Raw genomic sequence first — 20,626 nt, forward strand, 5'->3', positions numbered from 1 at the left:
AATCAGAATTGCTATATAGGTAGGCAAAAGAATTAAACATCTTTTTTGTCTTGCAATTTTAATTATGGTTTGCATTAATGTTTAGTAGTGAGAAACTTTAAATACTGGTGCCAAGGAATCAAGGGAAGGAATTGACTGTTAAATATTAACCTTTTCCTCTCAAGCAATACTTTACTGAAACCTATCCCATAACATTCTTTAAAGAACAGGGATTCCTTTTTGAGAATGAATCTCACCAACCTTTTCCGTTATAGGATCCAAGTAATTGTTATGCTGGATACTTAGGAGCCAGGAGTCCAGATTTTCTGCTTAGTGAAGTTAATGGTAAAACTCTGACTTCAATGGTTACAAGATCTGACCTAAAAGTCTTTGGTTTGGTTTGCATTTCTGTGGCCATGCCTTTCATAGAGGAGTGAGTTTGGGCCATTGTACTTGTCCTTTCAGGGATAGGGTGCAGGACTAGATGACTGAAGACGCGGGTTTTCTTGGTTTTACCCCTGAATTGTGTGAAGTTGATCAGAAACTATGTTGATCTCCTGACTACTCCTAAGGGTCTGTATTGTACTGTGAATAAATGCTCTCAGTGTATAATGAACAGTGCTGTTCAACTACTATTCTCCATCCAGTGTTTTTAGTAAACAAAATGAATTGGCCAAATATATTTTCCAAAAAGCAGGTGGGCAGCCAGTGTAGTAGTGTAGTGCTTCTGGCTGTGTGTACTGCAAAATAATATTGCAAACACTGTCACACCATTTTAAAGGAATTGCAAATGAAAAGTGGAGACACCAGAAGAAAAAGCTTTTCCCTTGGGTGTGCCTGGCACCTGCTGTGCTGCCTGCCTTGAGGAAAAAAAACACATCTCCTATCCTGAAACGATTTTGTTTAATGTCATTAGTTACATTTTTGCATTTTGCAGGATGATACCAGGGGGATTGGGGACTATACCATACCGGCATGTGGAGGGTACAGTTTGGACTGTACCACAGTGGAATGCTGGGGTGCACGGCAGCCATGCGATGACAGCGGATGGAGGCTGCTGTAGTGTCCTAGCACAAGAGAGCAAAGGGCAATGGACTGGTGCACATCTGCCTATGCAGAATGCTGGGGTGTAGCACTTGAGGAGAACAACTGTCCTTGTGAGGGGAGGAAATGGGTGTTGGTTTCTTTAAGAGAACTGCAAGTATTTGATTGGTTGGAAGACAGTTACTATAGTTACCATCAGGCCTGGGACGCAGCCGCAGGAGCTGCTGCGTGCAGTAGTGAATGGGTGAATGGGCCTTTGCTAATCTGGGGCTGGTGCCTACACAGCCTGTTTTCACAGCTTAGAGCCAGTGAAGATGAACCCCCAAGTTCTAGCAGTGTAAGTTGGCAATACATGCAAAACCGGTTTTGTGCATGGGATAAGTGCTGGGTGTCAGCTGTAGGCAACCCACTCTCCCTTTGCTAGTATAGAAAGTTAGCACAGGGTCTTACAGCTGCTGGGTTAACTGCTTCATGGCTGCTAAATGAGCCTTCCTAATGGTTAAATATTACCCTGCAGAAACTCCTAAGGGCAATTTTTATTAAGCTTCAATCCTAGAATATATATTCTTTTTCTCCTGTGCTTGTCAGGGGGATGTAAAAAGATTATGCAGATAAAACCTGAGGTGGGTGCATGGAGTGCAGCTGGCTGTGTGTAAACTGTTTTCTCCTAGCCAAAAAGTTTTCTAGCTTTGTTTTTAGGCTTGGGAAGTTAGTCTCATAGGACTCTTCACAGCTTAATAGCTATAAGGTAATGACAGCTTTGGCTTTTTGCTTCAGTATGTTATTTGCTGTAACCAAATAGCGATGAGGGTTTAATGAGTATTTTTGCCGCCTCTAAGTCATTTTTACCTAATGCAGCATGTAATATTATTGCCCACAGAATCAGGTATACAAAATAAGGAAGCGTTAACCATGAAAACAATGGAAGCCGTGACTGTAGGCACCTGAACTGTTCTATCACTTTCATGCTGAAGTCACCAAGATGTGACTGCCCAACATGACCCTTATTTTCATAAATTCTCATAGTGCAAGTTTTAGATATCAAGTAAAGTATATTAATGCAGCATTTCTTCCACCCTCATTTTAAGTAGAAGCACATGAAACTTTTAATTTTGAGTATGTTGGTAACTGCAAAAATCTCTTCTACTGCTTTCCAAAATATTAATCTTTTGGAAAGCAAGAGGAAGGAAACCAGACTTGATCATGCTACTTGCTTTTCTCATTTTATTTTCCAGTTAAATAAGTTCAGGTTTTGAAGATTAAACCTCTTGCATAAGACGACCACAGGATCTCACGTGATTTTTAGTCAGGAAAAAGTATAGCTTTGGAACAACTCAAAACGATGGCTAAGGATAAGAAGAAAGAGAGCAAAAAGGCTGAAAAATCTGTGCCTCTCCCCCCTCCTCCTGTGCCTTCACATGAGGGTAGTTTGTCTAAGCTCCCAGGTTTACAGACCTCAGTAAATCAAGTGGAAGAAATACAGCCAAACACACTGGTGTCCCAGGAAGAATCAAAAGAGGTAGAAGAATCTGTGGTTCAAGAGGCTGTTGAGTACTATGAAGAGCCTGTTCTAACTCAGCTTATTGTAAAAAGGTATGTTAGAAGTATGGCTGCTTAGTTAGAAACATGTCCCTTACAGAGAATTATTATTTAAATAGCCCTGATATATCTGATATGACACAGATGTGGACAACACTCCTATGCTAAGGAACTTTCTGCCTAAAAGGCACCAGGCAGGAATGCATGGTGCGTCAGCAAATACTGATAACTTGTTATGTTTGTGAGTGCATGTGTATATGGACCCTCAAAGCTCCACTGCACAGTGGTACAGCAGCAGACTGACCATGTAGGAAGGTATTTCCATTGATTACTGAATAGGCAATAAGAATGGGGCCAGAGGCTTTGTTTTAACACCATTAGATTTGTGAGACTACCTGAACCTGAGTGCATGTGGAGAATGGGAGTGTTTACTATAGCCTTGGGTCCTGGCCCTAGAACATTGCTTCATAGTCTTAGTCATTCGTTTATGGTGCTTGCACATTAAAACTAAAGCAAAAACCATGTGTTTGCTTTACCTTGAACTCGGCTCATTCTTGTTGAGCCCGACGCGTGCTCAGAAGAGGTAGCTTCGACCTGGCTTGCCTGACAACTGTAAAGATTGAGTCCTTTAGTGGGGCTTTTTTGGTGCTTTATCTAATAACTCATTGAATCAGCTTTAGCTAAAAGAGCCAAAAAGCCCATTTGAACCACCCTGTCTTTACAGATACTGCTGAGCCAGGTTGCAGTAACATGCTGCTGCTTCCAGTAAAGCAGGGTTATGTTTGTTTTTTTTTAACATCTGCAAGCAGCCTTAAAGTCCAATTCCTCAGGCTTTATTTAGAGAAAATAAATTTCACTGGAAGCATACAGGTAGTGTTTATGGAAAGGAACACATAATTAGATGTTTGCTGCTGCTTCACATGTAGGGTAGCTTGGTGACATTAATGCACATCCCTCCTTAGGGAGATGTGTAGAATCCATTTTTTAACTGCCGTTGTCTCAGGTTTACTCATGGTGATATGAAAATGTAATCTTTAGTTTAGTTTATTTTTCTTGTAGTTATGAAGGAGAAAAAGTCCATGGATTGTATGAAGGAGAAGGTGTTGCATATTTTGAGGGAGGAAGTGTGTACAGGGTGAGTATATCAGCAAGTATAATGAGACAAATTCTTTCCCTGCAAGTGAGCAGGCTACTCCTCCTTTTGATTTAATTGAAGACTGGGCAGCTAAAACTCCTGTCAGAGTTGCTGGCATTAACAGTTTTTTAATTTGGTGCTAGTAGTGGAAGGCTTTTAATTAGAACATGTTACTGCTCCCAAAATTATCTGGTAGTTATAGACTAAGACATAAAAATGATAGTATGTGTTTTATTTTCAAGGGCATGTTTTCTGAAGGGCTTATGCATGGACAAGGGACTTACACATGGGCTGATGGAGTGAAGTATGAGGTAAAGTTTTGTATTAATTATTAGTGCACCATTAGAATTGGTTATGGTCTAAATGCGCAAATTCAAGGAGAGCATGTACTTTGCAGGGGATGATTACAGTCAGAGATAGAAAAAATAATGGTAGCAGCTGTGTTCTAAAAGTAAAAAATCTCACAAATTTTTTTTTTTCCTGTTTGTTTGGACACCATGAAACGTTTTCTTTTTATGACTTATTCTAAACCAGTGTTCTCAATCTTGTTAGACTTGAGGCACCGCTGAGAAAATTCCAGCTCTTAGTTTTCACTCATTTTTTATTACAGAAAAATAACGGAGCAATTCTTCTGTTGCAAAGAACTCAGAAAGACCACAACAAGTCAGAGTGTTTTTGAGACCACGGATTCCATAGCACCATGGTTGAGAACCACTGCTCTGAACAGATAGTCCACATACGTAAAGTCTGAACTTGCTTCCTTCCTGTGCTCTGCTTTTAGTAATAATAGCAACAACAACCACCACCAAAATTAGCAGTAAGATGAAATAACATTCATCTCTGAACTTCTCCTAAGGATTAACTAATCTTGGGACTTCTCTGCAGGCTAGTTCAGGCCAGCTCCTGGATGGGGCTTTTCCTCCCGGGCAGCTGCTCCCACTTTCATAGATTTCACAGACATTAGGACTGGACCCAATTGATCTTGCAAGGTCCCCTTTTTATTTTGGACATCCCTTGCTTTAGTGAATAATCAGGTTTTTTTTTTTAATTTAATCTCTTAGGGCACTTTTGTTAAGAATGTTCAGATGTATAATGGCACTTATACCTGGTGTGATGGCAGTGTATATGAAGGAGAGATCACAAAAGGAGTAAGGCATGGATTTGGCATGTACAAGAGTGGAACCCATCCAGTTTCTTATATCGGCCAATGGTGTGAAGGCAAAAGACATGGGAAGGTAAATGAAGGAAGCACAAAAGTATCATTCAGGCTACTGACGTTTAGGATAAAAGTCTGGCTGTGTGCTACCCCCCTCCTCCTCCTGCTCAGCGTTCGGCCGCCCGGGGTATTTAGACTAAAAAAGGTTGAAAATCCCCACTCTAATGTATCAAGTGCTTATTTGTATTAGAAAGAGTAAACAGTGGATGTCAGACACTCCACTGCTGTAAAATTAATTAGCAGTCATAAATGTCTCTTGCTCTTTTTGGCACCTCTAATTGGATGGTGACCAGGTCAGTCAAGAAGTTAAGAATCTGAGGCTGTGTGATTAAAATAAACCTCGGTAGTAATAGCAGCTCAGGATGCATTGGGAAAAGGACAGTGAACCAAACCTCACTCTCTAAGTGCACTGAAAATAATAGCTTAAGTACGTGAATAAGTACAGTAATAGCTAAGTCGTTAGCTTGCATATGCCAGGCTGTGACCCAGGTTAGAATGTTTGCTGTAGTTAGTTGCATTGCAGCAGTAGCAGAGCTGTGACAGCATTCTTGGTGTCCAAAGGATTTGAGGAGGATGGCAATTTTTGGATTAATGTAATAAGCCTTTTTTGAACACATAGTGCCAGATCCTATTTCACCCTATTTAAGTCCCTGAAAACTCTCAGTGCATCTATTTTTCTAACACACTTTTTGTGTTTGCTTCAAACCAGATTACAAAAAGCAGTAGAGAGCACAACCCACCCCACTTTTTGCATTAACAATTTTTCAGCAACTCGGGCAAGATTGAATAGGATCATACTAAGGTGCCTAGTTGACCCATGGTCTTATCTAAGTCTGTAGCTAATGTTGATGAGAATACCAGGATTTATTTTATTTTAGACTCAATTGCTCTTAACATAAATTGTCAGCAGTTTCTTAGTAACTGCTGCCAAGAGAACTCTTAAGTACGTGTGGTACTTGTTTTGTTTGGTGTATGCAATATATTGTTAAATCATTTATGTGAATATTTAGATGGTGATTTACTAAACTGATCATACTGCTTGTTTCAGGGTACTATTTATTATAATCAAGAAGGAACCTCCTTGTATGATGGTGACTGGGTAAACAACATCAAAGAGGGCTGGGGGATAAGATGGTAGGTGTAACAACACTTTTGTTCAGCAGATCTTCAGAAATCTCTTTTATTTGATACATTAACGTACAGTCTGTGCATTCTATGCAGTAGACCTGATTTTTCCTCTGACTTGCTGGTTTTAGAAGCATTTAAAGCTACTCAAAATGCAGCTATTATTTTCTGTAAAAAAAAAAAAAAAAAAAAAAAAAAAAGGCCAGTTGAAGATGAAATAATCAAAGAATGGCACAGTAAACATTATACAGCAGTTTAAAAGAAATCATTTTGACTTCTCTCTACACCTCTCAGGTGTATGAGAACGTGTTTTGCTTGCTTTCAGCAGACCTACATTGAACAGAGAATTGGCTAATATTTGTGAACTACTTTGTAGATTGAAAGCACCATGTAAGCAATAAGTGCAGTCAAGCCCCTACTTTCCCATCCTTAGAACAACTGAAATTTTTAGTAAAATCCCCTGAGTTTTGAACAAATGTGAAGTCTTTATGCGCTGCAGTCAGACGCCAGTGTATAAATATTCAACTGAGGGATTGCTGTCAATAGCTTTACATCTACAGGCAGAATTAGTTGATCCAGAGCATGACTTTCAAAATCTACTGGCCTTCTCTCTCCCATTATAAATAGTAGGTCTCAAGACCGCTCAGTAAAGCAGGACTTCAGTGCCCACTCCTTTGCATGTTGAAGTTAGACTTCTGTGCATAGACCTTGAACACAGCTATCTCCTTTGAAGTCTTGCATGTCCCTGGATTATCAGCAGGGATCCTGGTTTTCTCTGTTAAAACAATTGCAAAATCTTTGATACAAAAAAGATCCAACATTCTTTGATTTTAAAAAACCCTCAAATCCATGTTTTTCCATGTTTAAAACAAGACACCACTATGTATGTATTGGTATCAGTTGAATACAATGTTTCCATGATAAATTTACAATTTGAAAGCAGTTTGGAAGCCTACCAGTGCCTCAGTCATTATAATAAAATAAATTTTACATACTTATAAATATTGGTGTTTAATTCTGAGTTTTTTTATTATGGAAATCAGAGCTCTCCCTGCCTGCTTTGCTCACCAGGATGTGGGTCCAGCTACTTTGTGGTGCTGCTTTGTGGCACTGAGCAGCCCTGATATGCCGGTGTCCTACCCCTGCTTGTGCCCATGCCTCTCACTCCTGACCCACAGCCCCCTGACCCTGCTGAGAACAGTCCAGCTCCATCCTCTTTTGAACCCCCTTCAGGTAGTTGAAAGCTGCTATTAAATCCTCTCTGTCTCGTCTTCTCTACCCAGTGCCCTTAGCTTCTCCTCAGAAGTCATGTCCCCTAGCCCTGTAACCATTTTTGTTGTCTTCTGTTGTCTCCACTTGATACTGGCTGCCAACTAGACAGCGAGCTGTTTATTGCTACCCTTTGAGCCCAGTGCTCCAGCCACTTTTCTATCCACCGTACACTCCATCCAGCTCATACTTCCTTAGCTTGCCTGCAAGAATGTTGTGGGAGAGCATATCAAAAAGCCTTGCTAAAAATAAGGTATATCGCATCCATTGGTCTCCCCACATGTAGTCAGTCACCTCACCATAGAAGGCAGTCGGGTTGGTCTGGCATGACTGGCCCTTGGCGAATCCATGCTGACCGTTTCTAATCGCCTTCTTTTTCTCCAAGTACATTGAGAAGGATTTTTTGCGGATCTGCTCCATGATTTTTCCAGGGATGGTAAGGCTGACTGGTCTGTAGTTCCCTGGATCTTCCTTTTTCCCTTTCTTAAATATGGGTGCTATGTTTGCCCTTTTCCAATCATCTGGGACTTCTCCTAATTGCCATGAGTTTTCAAAGATGATGGCCAGTGGCTCTACAATCTCATCAGCCGACTCCTTCAGCACTCTCAGGTGTATCCTGTTCAGCCCCATGGACTTGTATATGTCCAGCTTTTCTAAATACTCCCTAACCTGATCTTTTGCCACTATTGGCTGCTCACGTCCTTCCCAAACTTTGCTGCCCAGTGCAGTAGTCTGGGAGCTGACCTTGCCTGTGAAGACTGAGGCAAAGAGGGCATTAAGCACTTAAGCCTTTTCTGCATCCTCTGTCGCAAGGTTGCCTCCCCCATTCAGTAAGGGACCCACACTTTCCCTGATCCTCCTCTTGCTACTGACATACTTGTAGAAACCCTTCTTGTTACCCTTCACATCCCTTGGTAGCTGCAACTCCAGTTGCGCTTAGGCCTTCCTAGCTTCATCCCTGCATGTCTGAGTAATGCTCTCATACCCCTCCCTATTTATTTGCCCAAATTTTTACTTCTTATAAGCTTCCTTTTTGTAATTTAGTTTACTGAAGAGTTCCCTGCTAAGCCAAGCTGGTCTTCTGCCATACTTGCTAGTCTTCCTGCACTCTCAGTAAGGCTTCTTTAAAATACACACAGCCCTTCTGGACTCCTCAGACTGGCTTCCCAGAGGATCCTACCCATGAGTTCCCTAAACGAGTCAAAGTCTGCTTTTCTGAAGTCCAGGGTTCTTACTCTGGTGCTCTCCACCCTTCCTTTCCTCAGGATCCTGTGGTTGCTGCTGCCCAAGTTGTCATCCACTACTACATTCCCCATCAATTCTTCCCTTTTTGTGAGTAGCAAGTCAAGAAGAGCGTGTCCCCTAGTTGGCCTCTCCAACACTTGCACCAGGTAGTTGTCCCAACACTCTCCAAATACTTCCTGGATTGCCTGTGCACTGCTGTATTGCCCTTCCAGTGGATGTCAGAGTGATTGAAGTACCCCATAAGAACCAGGGCTTGTGATGAGGAAATGTCTGCTTTCTGTTTGAAGAAAGCCTCATCCGCCACTTCCTCATGGTCTGGTGGTCTATAGGAGACCCCCACCGCAACATCATCTTTGTTGCTCTCCCCTCCAACCTCTTGAAAGTGTATGGGTTAAGGTTAATCTTCAGTTTCATACTGAAGCTCTGAGCAATCATATGGCTCTTCTACATAAAGTGCAACTCCTCCTCTTCTTCCGTGTCTGTCCTTCTTGAACAATTTGTACCCATCTATGACAGTGCTCCAGTCATGCGAGCTCCCACCAAGTCTGTGTTATTCCAGTTGTATTCTAGTTTCATGAATGTGCAAGGACTTCCAATTCTTACTACTCATTTCCCAGGCTCCTTGCATTCAGGTACACCTGAGGTAACTAGATGATTGCCGTAATTTCTCAGGAAGTATGAGAATACCTCCCCTATTGCCCCTCCTGCTTGCTCTTCCTTCAGGTCTGCCCTTTCCCTATGTACCTGGGCTTTAGTCTCCATCCCCCAGCAAACCTAGTTTAAGCCCTCCTCTCTAGGTTAGCGAGCCTATCTGTGAAGATGATCTTCCCTCTCTGTCAGGTGTATCCCATGTCTTCCCAGCAATCTTTCTTGGAATAGCATCCCATGGTTGAAGAAGCCAAATCTCTGCTGGCGACACCACTTGCGCAGCGAGGTAATCTGCAGGATGTATCTGCTCCTCCCTGGGCCCTTTCCCTTGACCAGAAGGATTGAAGAGAACATGACTCGAGCCCCAGACACCTTCACCCTTGCAACCAGAGCCCTGTTTGATTTGCCCAGGGTCTCCCCTGGCAGTATCATTGGTGCCCACATGGATGAGCAGCATGGGGTAGTAATCAGAGGGTTGGATGAGTCTTGGTAATTCCTCCGTGATATCTCTGACAGCCGATCAGATTTGGCAGATGGCTCCCTCCGTTCCACACAGAAGGGAGTCTCCAACCACCACCGCCTCCACCACCCATCACAGCTTCTTGGTGGAGGTTGTCTGGCCAATGGAACATGCTCCTCCCTCTCTGTTACCAGGGCTGTATATCTGTTCTTCAGACGAACCACTGCGTGTGGAGGTAAAGATTTCTGCTTATTGCCAGAAGTAACAAGCTGCTAGCTTCTACCCTCTTGGGAGTCCATATCCTCTTTTTTCTAGCATTGCCTTTTTCCCCCAAGCAAAAATGTGGAACTCTCCTTGAAAGTCAATGGGCGTTGTGCATCTACCTATCATTTGTGCCAGCCTCCCCCATTTTTGTCTATGTTTATCCAATGGCTAAATAATTAATTTTATTTTTGTTTTCATGCAGTTATGAATCAGGAAATATATATGAAGGTCAGTGGGAGAAAAATGTACGCCATGGGGAAGGAAGGATGAGGTGGCTGACAATAAATCAGGAGTATACTGGGCAATGGGCAAATGGCATACAGGTATGACCTTCCTTTCCTTCAATACCTGAGCTGCACTAGGCAGGTCGAGTGGCATAGTATGCAAGTTTCATTGGAAATAAAGCCCTTCAAATGAACAAGTTATATAAAGCTGCTTTTATGACAATGTAGATCTCACCTTATTAGTCATTTAGCTTGGTATCTAAATTCAGTATTTTAAGACAAAGGTAGAATAAAGATGTATGTAGCATGTTTTCCCACAGCTGCCACTGGAGACCTTGTGTCATAGCTGGGGCACCCCAGAGATGTATTGAATCCCAGTTAGTGTAATTATCAGCAGGTGTCCAGAGTTATTTTCCTCCTTTCTGTGAAACTAGATCTGTACCAGAGTAGAGTTCTCATAATAGCCTATATTTTTTTCAGCATGGGTATGGTACCCACACCTGGTTTCTGAAGAGAATACCTGGGTCTCAGTATCCTTTAAGGAATGAATACATAGGAAATTTTGTGAAGGGTGATCGTCATGGGCATGGAAGGTTCATCTATGCCAGTGGAGCAATGTATGATGGAGAATGGATTTGCAATAAAAAGCACGGCTTTGTGAGTATCAACCAGTAATGAGAGAAATAAAATGCCCCGATAGTGAAAGAGGCTCTGATTGTGTCTACACAAGACATTTACTGCGCAGTCGACTAATTAACTTTGCAGTAAATGTCCAATGCCTTTATTAGGTTGCACAAAACCAATACATTCCACAAAAACCAATACATTCCACAGCAGGGTAGTACTTGTAAATACCGTGGAGTTTTTTCATGAACAGCTGTGCACATGTAGGCTGTTTCTTCATAAGCTGTTGTGCACAGCTGGCTGGGGCACAAGCATGCTTCAGTGCAGGAGCTATGTGCCAGCTAGCCCTGCACTGACGCACCTTTGTGCCCTAGCCATCCCCACCACAGCACACTGAGGCCAGTTGGAGCAACCCTGGGCTGACACTCCCCACTGAGCCCCTGGCCAGCTGGGACTGCTGCAATCCCTCTCAATGCGCTGCAGTCCAGGCGCACTGGTAAACCGTGCACCTGGGATCTCTGCAGTTTATTGGGAAGTTTGTTTCTGCATGTTAATATCATGTGTAGACATGCCCTCTGTAGCAGATGGCTAGGTTTCTTCAAGGAAAACCTCATTCATTTTGCTAAGTGCACACATCAATTACAGTGATTACTAAGTCAAGGGGAGTCCTTCCATTAAGCTCCTTGGGCACTGGATCAGACTGCTGAGGAGGATCACAGTTTGTATATGATGAAACATGTTTTAACACAGGTTTTTTTCAGTGCATGAGATATGTCTGATTCTTTTCAGCCTCTCGGTTCAAAAGTAGCCTTCACTTTCTCTTGTCTTTTTGGCTAAGGTCAGTTTTAATATCTGATGCACTTTTTTCCTCCAGAAGATTCCAAGTTGCCTTTGCACAAGGTCACACCCACATGAATACGGTGCTTCCAGCCCATCTAAAGTGCCAAAATCTAGGCACAGTCTGTTGTGAAAAGCTGCAAACTGTTTTAAATGCATTGAACAGATATTTAATACTTGACCTCAACATTCTTTGCACAAGAGTGTAACTATCATCCTTCATTTTGCAGTATCTCATGGATTGCAATTTAAACTTGATTTAGATTACAGAAGGAAGCCTTCTAAGTGCTAGGGAAGGCATTTCTTTTCTAGTGATCTTTTTACACACATATATATAAATAAAAACAAAGAGCCTCCTCTTCTCTCTAGGGAAGGTTTGTCTTCAAGAATGGACATATTTACGAAGGAGAGTTTATAAATGATCAAATTGCAGATTATCCCACTTTTCAAGTGGATGCAGTGAATACACAGGATCTGAGTGGTATTTGCACACAAAGCCCCATTGGCACTGGTAAGCAGCCTGAAGTGACAGGAAAACAGAGAAGTTTGGTTTAAAATATTTGAATTACGTGAGTGATATATGACTTTTAAATGGAAACATATACATGTCCCACAGATGTATTGATTAATAAATTAAATTAAATTTGAATTAATAATAGACAGACAGGGTTCTTTGAGTAGATGCAAGATCTTTTGTTAGACCAACTGAGTAGTTGGAAAAAAATTCTTAGCAAGCTTTTGGGCACAGTCATCCTTCTTCAGGCATAGGGAGTCTCTGCCAATCTGAGACTCCAAGGAAAAAGAGTAGCTAAATGTGTAAAGTAAAAAGGAGAAGCTAAAAGACAACCAAAATTCCCAATTACTAATATAAGTTGTTTTGGATAATTGCAGATTTAGATCATAGTATTGTCATTTAAAAATTAAACTGATTTTATATTACATTGGTTTCCTAAGTCTCTGTTCACTAGACCAAAAAGTAAATATGTATCTAGGTGACAGGAAAAAAAAAGTTTTACATTTTCATGATCAGTCCCTTCACCTACAAAACAAGAAAAACCCCAACAACAAAAACCTGCTGTTTGGCTGCTAAGTTCAGAAATGGAGGTGTCTATAAGGCTCTCAGTGTTCTGGACCTTGCATCATGCTTTCAGCCTAGGTATTACATCACCCATGCAAAGCCTGAGACATGGCCAAACTAGATAGAGCATAAGTCATGAGCATACATGTACAGATGATTTAAACCTCTCCTTTGCTCTGTCCTGATTTGGCAGCAGGTTGGGACAAACTCTATCCAGATGAACTTGTAATTTTAAAATCAGTAGCTATCTTCTGCTAAGAACAGTCAATTTTGACAAGGACACACAGGTTTCCCTTGCTTTATGTGGGTTCTGTATGTGAATTTGCTCTATGCATAAATCCTTTTTATATAAAAATTTGCTCCATGCATAAATCCTTTTTGTATAAATCCTTTTATACTAAAAATTCATTATATGCGAGATAAATTCACTCTTATGTGATCAGTGTGGTAGAAGCCCCCAGTCAATACTTTATGCTGTGCATTGTGGGAATGAGGCACACCAGAATATCTACTCCTGTGTGAACTTGTGCTCCTCGCTCGTTGTCTGCAACACGTGTTTCTGTAGTTGCCATCCTGATTATGATAGTGCCCTGTGCTTGCATGTACTGTCTGCTGTTGGTGAGTACCAAAATTATCTTGTAAAAGTGGTAGAAATGGGTCTGGGGGTCAGTAAATTCGAGGTCTTGGAATGTATCCCAATTTGTTACGTAGTAAAGTGGGTTCCCTTTATGCAAACTTGAGTTATGCACCGTTTTCCAAGAACACATGTACAGCATAAAGTGAGGGAAACCTGTATAATAACATTTTCCCACTGGGTGTACCATCAAGAAAGGGCACCATCAATTATTTGTTCTTCGCTTCCACGCTTCTTCTCATCCTTGACAATGAAGACTGTTTGAAAAGTCTTGCCATGTGCTGCTAAATCTATAATCTAGGTGTATTTGGAAACATTGCAGTATGGAAATTTAACAAGAATAGCCTTTAATAGAATAACCTGGTGTGATATGTTTCATTAATAAGGTGCATATGTCTTAATGTTTCTTCATGTGTATCTGTTAAGATTCATCCAGTGAAACAGTTGTTTCATCAACTGAGTTAGGTCTTCTGTTCTTGAAATCAGTGAGAAGGGGCAGAGAGAATAGAGAATATTATTTTATATTTGTATATCACTAGGTATTTAGTGGAGCAAGGCTAATTGTTACTTTTGCTCACTTGGTAGAGACCATCAGTATAACTGATGGCCAAGGAAATACTTCTGTTTTGGGCTCAAACATCGAACTAGATATATCTTCATTGTTGGACTTGATTCCAGAGAATGACAGAAAGGAGGAAATGAAACAGGTAAGAGCCTGCATCTGCTTTCTTCAGTGTGCCTGGTGCTGTTCTTCATTCTGTGTAACTTGATTTTATTTGCATTTTATGTATAAGTCTGTATTCACCTGTGATCTGAAAGTCTGAAGAAGGTAACCAACAACAGCAAGATATAGGAAGGGACATACCAAACAGGCAGTATTCCTCTTGCTGAGCATCCCATAAAAAGTGTTAAAACAGAACACTTCAGTGCAAGTGAAAAAGCATTAAATGTCATAAGATTTGGGACAGTAGGGAACCTTTGTGGACATCTACATGTGTGCTGGACTGCACAGTTACTGCACAGTCCCAATGCTTCATGGATTTTATCTCATGCTGCTTCCCACGTAGCTTGTTGCTACTGCGCAGTAGCATCGGCATCATGGTTCACGCCTGCTGATGCTACGTTGCTCATCACTACAGTGACATTTGCATCTGGTGTAGACACACCCACGTTCTACAAGGTGTCATCAAAGAAGTATAACATTCCACTTGCCCAGTCAAATTATGATAGACAGTTCTGAAAAATTAAACTCTGGGGGCAGGGCCTGCCTTTTATTCTGTGTTTGCACAATACGACTTTGTTCACTCTACGTGACTTCTGTGTTCTTCTGTAAAGCAAATGATATTGAAGGCCTCTAGCTATCTTACACAATTTGTGCGGCATCAGTTCAAGTTTCCCCTGGACTTCCTGCCAGTGTCTCTTGTACTTGACCTGTGGGGACAAAAGGCAGTTCAGGCTCCATATCTATTGTGTTTGGACCTTCTGTGCTGTGACTGCCAAAGGGTATCTGGTGTGTTAGATTTGGTATTGTTTTGGGGAACTGGATGTTTGTCCACTGGTAAATTGACCAAAGTCCCTGGCAGATGTTATTTCTACCAAGCAACAGTTTTTAGCACTCAATGGAAACTCGCACCATAATTTATTGTGCAAATAACCATTTAATTGCACAATAGGTGTAACGTGTCAGGGGCTTCGTGAAACACATTTGTTTATCCTGAACCATCAAAAAAACAGTTTTTGATAACAGATTTTGTCAGGATGGGTTTAGTCGAAACAGTATCCATGTGAATAGACTACAGCTAACACCTACATTTATTGTTTTATTCAGATAGAATATGCTGTGTTGAGACACATCTCAGAACTGAGAAGAATCTACAGTTTTTACAGCAGTTTAGGCTGTGATCAGTCACTTGACAACACCTTCCTGATGACTAAGCTCCAGTTCTGGAGACTTCTAAAGGACTGTCAGTTTCATCATTGCAATATAACCCTTGCTGATATGGATAGGATACTGAATGGTTTGTATTCCTATTTATTGTTGTTGATTAATCAAAGCTTCTAATCCTTTGACTAGAGGACAGGGAGCCTGATAGGTGAATTCTACACAGCTCTCAGATTGGCTTGTTCAGGGGCACTTTGCTTACTTACCTCAGTTTCCCCAGTAGGCCTGATAAGATTTACTTAAGTGCTTTGATATTTTCAGGTGAAAATAAACCCAAAATAACATGTATACATGCGTGCATGTGCACACATGCACACACAGTCCCTTATTAAAGCGGTATCAGCTTCTGTGTCGGGGAAGATCTCTAAGAACTGCTCCTGGAAAGACAGAAAAATGCAGGCAGGTCCAGCCGCAGGATCAGACTTTGCCAAAGGCTAGAAGAGCATTAATAAGTTTTTTCCTTTCTAATGATCCTGGTGATTCCCTGTTGGCTGGCTTGTTTGGCAGTAATGCCACTTCTGCTGTATTTCTTCTCAGGATGCTGTATCAATATGGCAGATCATAGGATGCTGGGAGAGGGCCATAGGGATATATGATGTAATTTTAGCATTTGTAGATCAAAGTGATTCAGTTAGCGACAACAGTAAGGATTCTTGCCTTCATTTTTTCCCTTCTGTTTCAGGAGATAACGTACCACCTGAGGAGTTGCATTCTCCATATGAGACGTTGCTGCTGAGAACATTTTTGTCTTACCTTATTCATCTAGCATTTCATATCTATCACAAAGAGCATGAGTAAGTTGCTTTTTTTTATAGTGTGAATTGTTTTGAGTTTCAGTAGTCAGCTATTATGTAATTACTAGAGGGTAGCCTGTCTCAGGATGAGCATGATCACTGTTTTTACTTCCTTGACCCCTCTTCTTTTTCTGACCCCTCTTCCTTTTCTTTTTCTTCTTTTTCTTTCTCCTTTTTGTGGTTATGTCCTATTCACAGTCCTGCTGAGTAGATTGATTCTGAATTTTGCAGGAAATAATCCCCTTCTGATTTCTACTAGTATTGACTTGTTTACAGAGTGTCCTTGGCAAGCATGTTTGTTTCAAATTAATATTGACCGGTGGTGTTTGGGCTTGCAATACAGAGTTCTACAAATAATCTAAAGATTCTTACTCTCAAGGCTTGTGGAGTGCAGATTTTGGTAAAGCAATAGTAGGATAAAGCCTAAACAACAGCATCAGTATGTGGAGTGCTTTTGTCTAATTGGTGATGCTTTTTAATGTGTAATTGCATAAAAACTTGCATTTGTTTCCTTATACAAAATATGTTCAGGGGAAAGGAGACAACTGTGAAAATTTGTATTTTAATAGGTTTTAGAAGTTCTGTATGCCTGTAGGCCAGTAAAGAAAAGCAAGCAGTAATGAACAACATATCACTTTTAACAGTACAATTAAATCTGGCAGTTCAAGCAGTAATGAGTGTGGATTCCAATAAAGTGTTAAGGATGTGCTCAGAATTAGAAATTCTGATTGTAAAGCCTTTACCCTTTGTATACTATTTATCCCTGTAACTTCAGTCTATAGGGTTTATCACATTAAACCTTTCAACATCTATCAATACCACCAAAAAAACCAGTGACCCCAATGAAAAAAAATCTGAAGTTCCTAGCTTATTGATGTTTTCGGAAAGGGAGTGGAAGGAGTTCAGTCTGGGGGTTTTTTTAGCCCCTCCTGGAGGGTGGGGATGTGGGTGTATTGGGGCTCCCTCTGAAGGTGCGGGGGGGATCCAATTCATGCACCCCATCTTTCAGCACTGACTGGAGAGCCCCAAGAATGGGGCTTCCGCTGCCTTTCCTCCCTCCCTTTCTGAAAATAATGGACACTGGCAGAGAGGCCTGGCCGTTGCTATATGAACCTGGCTGCAGGCTCCCAGCCCTCAGCTAGGTTCCCCTCCCTCCTGGAACCAACACTGAACTTCTGTTTGGTCTGGGGTAACGTTGTAACTCAGAACGCTTTGCAAAAATTGTTTTGAGTTACAGCTGGGAACTGCACTTATTTTGCAGTGCTATATTTTACATACAATTTAAGTTTCCTTAAAACCTTATGTGACATTATCTAGAGCCACTTTCAAACCTGTGCTCTAGTCCAAACCCTCTGACCATCCCCTTAGCTCACTCCTCAGAAGTTTTTTTGGAGAATCAGAACTGACACTGAACTTCCCTGTAGCACTACTCTTCCCCTCACCGTGTGTTCATTTAAGTGCTGCAGAGCCTAGTATAAGAAGTCTGTTGGTATGTGACTTCTGGCCTGTCTGTACCATACTTCTTGTCTTGACTGCCTATGATCGGAGCTTAGCACAGGAGAGACTGGTAATAGGCAGACTGAATCCTAGCATGGCATCTGCTGTGTTTGCTGTTCAGTTGTGCTAGTATAGGTAATACAGACAGAAATGGGTGGCTCATGTAGTTGAGGCTAGTTAAGAGTAATCCTCAGGGTTGACCTTAAATAATAGCATAGACATTTCCTTGGGCACTTCGGTATTTTTTGAAAATCCCACCCAGTACCTGTATAATACATATAAAAGATAACTAATACTTTGTTCTTGAGATTAATAAACATAGTTTGTCCTCTCAGAGCTACACAGTGGGATAGCATAACATAACTTTACTGGATAAACATCCAATCAGGCAATTTTTGCTAGTACTTTTTTGTACAGATTGACAGTGTAATATAACACTTCGTTTTAATTTTAGTGAGAAAGGACCATATCTATTCAAGTGTTTCTCAAAGATGATGTCCAAGAACATTATTCCACATGCCTGTCATGTACAAGTTAAGTACCACTTTTCTTTGTTATACAGAATTCATTACCATTAGTGTAGTAACTACATTTTAACTTCAGCAAGTAAAGTTCTTAGAGTAGATGTTGGTTTAATAAAAGATATCACATCTACTTTAAGAACCTTGTCTGCCTATGTCCTTATACCAGGAGTGGGCAAAATGTGGCCCATGGGCCCAACCAGGACATTCTATCCAGCTCATGGGGCCCCTAAAAAATTTGAAAATTAATATTTAACTGCCCATGGCTGCCTGTCATGTGGCCCTTAATGGCTTGCCAAAACTCAGTAAGCAGCCCTCTGCCTGAAATAATTGCCCGCCCCTTCCTTAGACCAACACAGCTACAACCAAACCCACCAACATTTTAACTTCTGTCATCTTCCATTTCCCTTCTACAGGCATTTTATTTCACAAACAGCAACATACTGCCTCTGCCATAAATTACATTGATAAATGCTGGGAGATATACGGAGCCTTTTGCAGACCAAGCATTAGACCCCCTCATGAACCCACAATGAAGATGAGACACTTCCTCTGGATGTTGAAAGTAAACACATTTTACATACTTTAATTTGTGTTTTTAAGTGTTCACTTATTTATCCTGCTTGCAGTAGCTATTTTAAATGGTTTCTCCTAAGGGCTTGATCCTGCAAATACTTTAGTGAATGAATTTACTTGTCCTAAGATGTCCCATTGATTTCAAAGGGATGACTTCTTTTGAGTAAGTTCCTTACATAATTAACTTTTTGTAGGATCGAACTCCAAAATCTCTGTTTCTGTTTCTGGATAATTTAGGTTAATTTCAAGTATATTTTAGAATTTATATAATGATTTTTACTAGCAGTTTTTGTTTGGCCATTAAATTATTTCAACATTTTAATCCTTGTGTTTAAACTGTAACATTTGTTGTGGTCAAGATTCATAAATCCAGAATTTAAAAAATATTTTATTGAATGTTATTTTATAAAATGTTTTAATGTTAAGTTTGATTAAACTGCTCTGGAATTTAGGGCTGTAACAGGGAGCCAGCAGACTCTTGTTACTTTAAGAGAAAACTGCAGCAGGGTAAGCTGGCTAACTGCTAAGGAAAAGGCAGACTTGTAACCAGCTGCCGGCAATAAGGAGAAGGGGGAAGACATTTAGGCTGCTTAGTAGTCCAGAGCTGCAAACGACAGTTAAGCAGCAGCAAAGCAAAGGAGTTGATTCATTAGGCCCAGAATGTAAACCCCTGTGTGGCTGCAGAGTCAGCTGACCAAAAAGGTGCAGGGCTTGAGGAATATAAGCCCACATCCTGAGCCAGGGCAGCAGTTGGATGCTGCAGGAGAAAGAGCTCCCAAGTAGGAATGCTACAGGGGAGTGCCCGTCTGACACCACCGCTGCTCTTGAGAACTGCTAGAAAGGCACTGATACTTTAAGCGGGAATATGACCCTGTGTAAAAGAGAGGTTTGGTTTGGTTTGATTTGGTTAAAAGCGAGCTGAGATTTATGTTCAGGCCCAGTATGTGTAGGGGGGAGTTTGTGTTATACCTGGAGGGCTTAATCTTTTGGTATAATTTAAGCCACCAGTTTGGGTTGGAACTGTCAGGGGTGGAGGAGATCCCAGCAGTGTTTGAGGCTTGTGGCAGCTTTGAGCTCTGCCAGGCTGGTGGTGGCTGAGAGGACCAAAACCTGAGGGAGAGAAACAGGAGGGTCAGCCTGAGGCCAAGAAGGTTAAGGCCACAGCCCAAAGAGGGGCACAGGCTGGGGCCAGGGGCTCACAGTCCAAAGAGGAGAAGAGACAAGAGCCTGAGAGGGTGAGACAGGAGGCTGGAGCCTAGAAGCCAGGTCCAGCATGGTGGGCCTGGGCTAAAGGGTACAGCTAGAGAAAAAGGGCGATGGCCAGAAAAGCTGAGGCCCTGACAAGGGTGTAGAAGCCTAAGGAGGCCCGATATAGGACTTGGGCTAAGTTTTTTGTTTTTTTTTTTTTTTGCACCAGTCCTGGAAGCACTGCAATACCAGGTCGATGCATGGAGTGGACGGAGCACACTCCGGTTCCACCAACCAATACCAAAAAGAATCTGGTCAACCACATGGATAAGTTAGTGCAGGTCATAAGTGCCTGTTGAAATGATTAATGGGTTACACTTGTGAGGCCTGGGCATAGCTGTAGGGGAGGTCAGAGAGCACAAATAGCCGTAAGGTAATGGTGCTCTAGGGCATGCATGAGCCAGGAGGGCTCACTTAACATTCAAGGTACAGGATTTGGGACCCAGATCTGAGAGAGAGCTGCTGGGCAAGAGATGTACAGGGGCTCAATCTTGGGTCTGGGGACAGCCTCCCTTATTACCAATTACATCAAGGCATGGCAGGCAGGGAAAAAGGGGTGAGTACCCAGGGAGCCAGAGCACAGCAGGAGCTGCGTGGCCACTAAAGGTCACCATGGTCCAACCTGGGACTCAGTCCTTGTTACAGGGCTTATTGAAAGCACATTGAATTCCTTTAGAAGGAGCTCCTTTTATATCAAGAGTTCTTGGATCAGCTGCTGTTGATTTTT

At 41.6% G+C, this 20,626-nt stretch overlaps 1 protein-coding gene across 2 annotated transcripts in view; it reads left to right on the top strand.

The window, feature by feature from the left end:
* The first annotated feature begins 41 nt into the window (after window positions 1–41).
* LOC149854960 (radial spoke head 10 homolog B2-like) overlaps window positions 42–20,626 on the top strand; it is a 39,424-nt gene continuing 18,839 nt past the window's right edge. Inside the window, exons 1-14 of one of the 2 annotated variants that reach the window (XM_090024622.1) lie at window positions 42–1,771; window positions 2,259–2,616; window positions 3,622–3,697; window positions 3,940–4,008; window positions 4,759–4,932; window positions 5,962–6,047; window positions 10,127–10,247; window positions 10,629–10,805; window positions 11,979–12,120; window positions 13,907–14,028; window positions 15,150–15,339; window positions 15,946–16,057; window positions 18,009–18,086; window positions 18,490–18,640. In XM_090024622.1, coding sequence (XP_089880748.1) covers window positions 2,366–2,616; window positions 3,622–3,697; window positions 3,940–4,008; window positions 4,759–4,932; window positions 5,962–6,047; window positions 10,127–10,247; window positions 10,629–10,805; window positions 11,979–12,120; window positions 13,907–14,028; window positions 15,150–15,339; window positions 15,946–16,057; window positions 18,009–18,086; window positions 18,490–18,640 — 1,749 coding nt within the window. In that variant the 5' untranslated portion in view covers window positions 42–1,771; window positions 2,259–2,365. Of the gene's footprint in view, window positions 2,617–3,621; window positions 3,698–3,939; window positions 4,009–4,758; window positions 4,933–5,961; window positions 6,048–10,126; window positions 10,248–10,628; window positions 10,806–11,978; window positions 12,121–13,906; window positions 14,029–15,149; window positions 15,340–15,945; window positions 16,058–18,008; window positions 18,087–18,489; window positions 18,641–20,626 lie in introns of both variants that reach the window. The other variant, XM_090024623.1, reaches the window with a different exon arrangement.

Source organism: Crocodylus siamensis, chromosome 12 (genome assembly GCF_052110815.1).
Source record: "Crocodylus siamensis isolate JL-2025a chromosome 12, ASM5211081v1, whole genome shotgun sequence".
NCBI lineage: Eukaryota > Metazoa > Chordata > Crocodylia > Crocodylidae > Crocodylus > Crocodylus siamensis.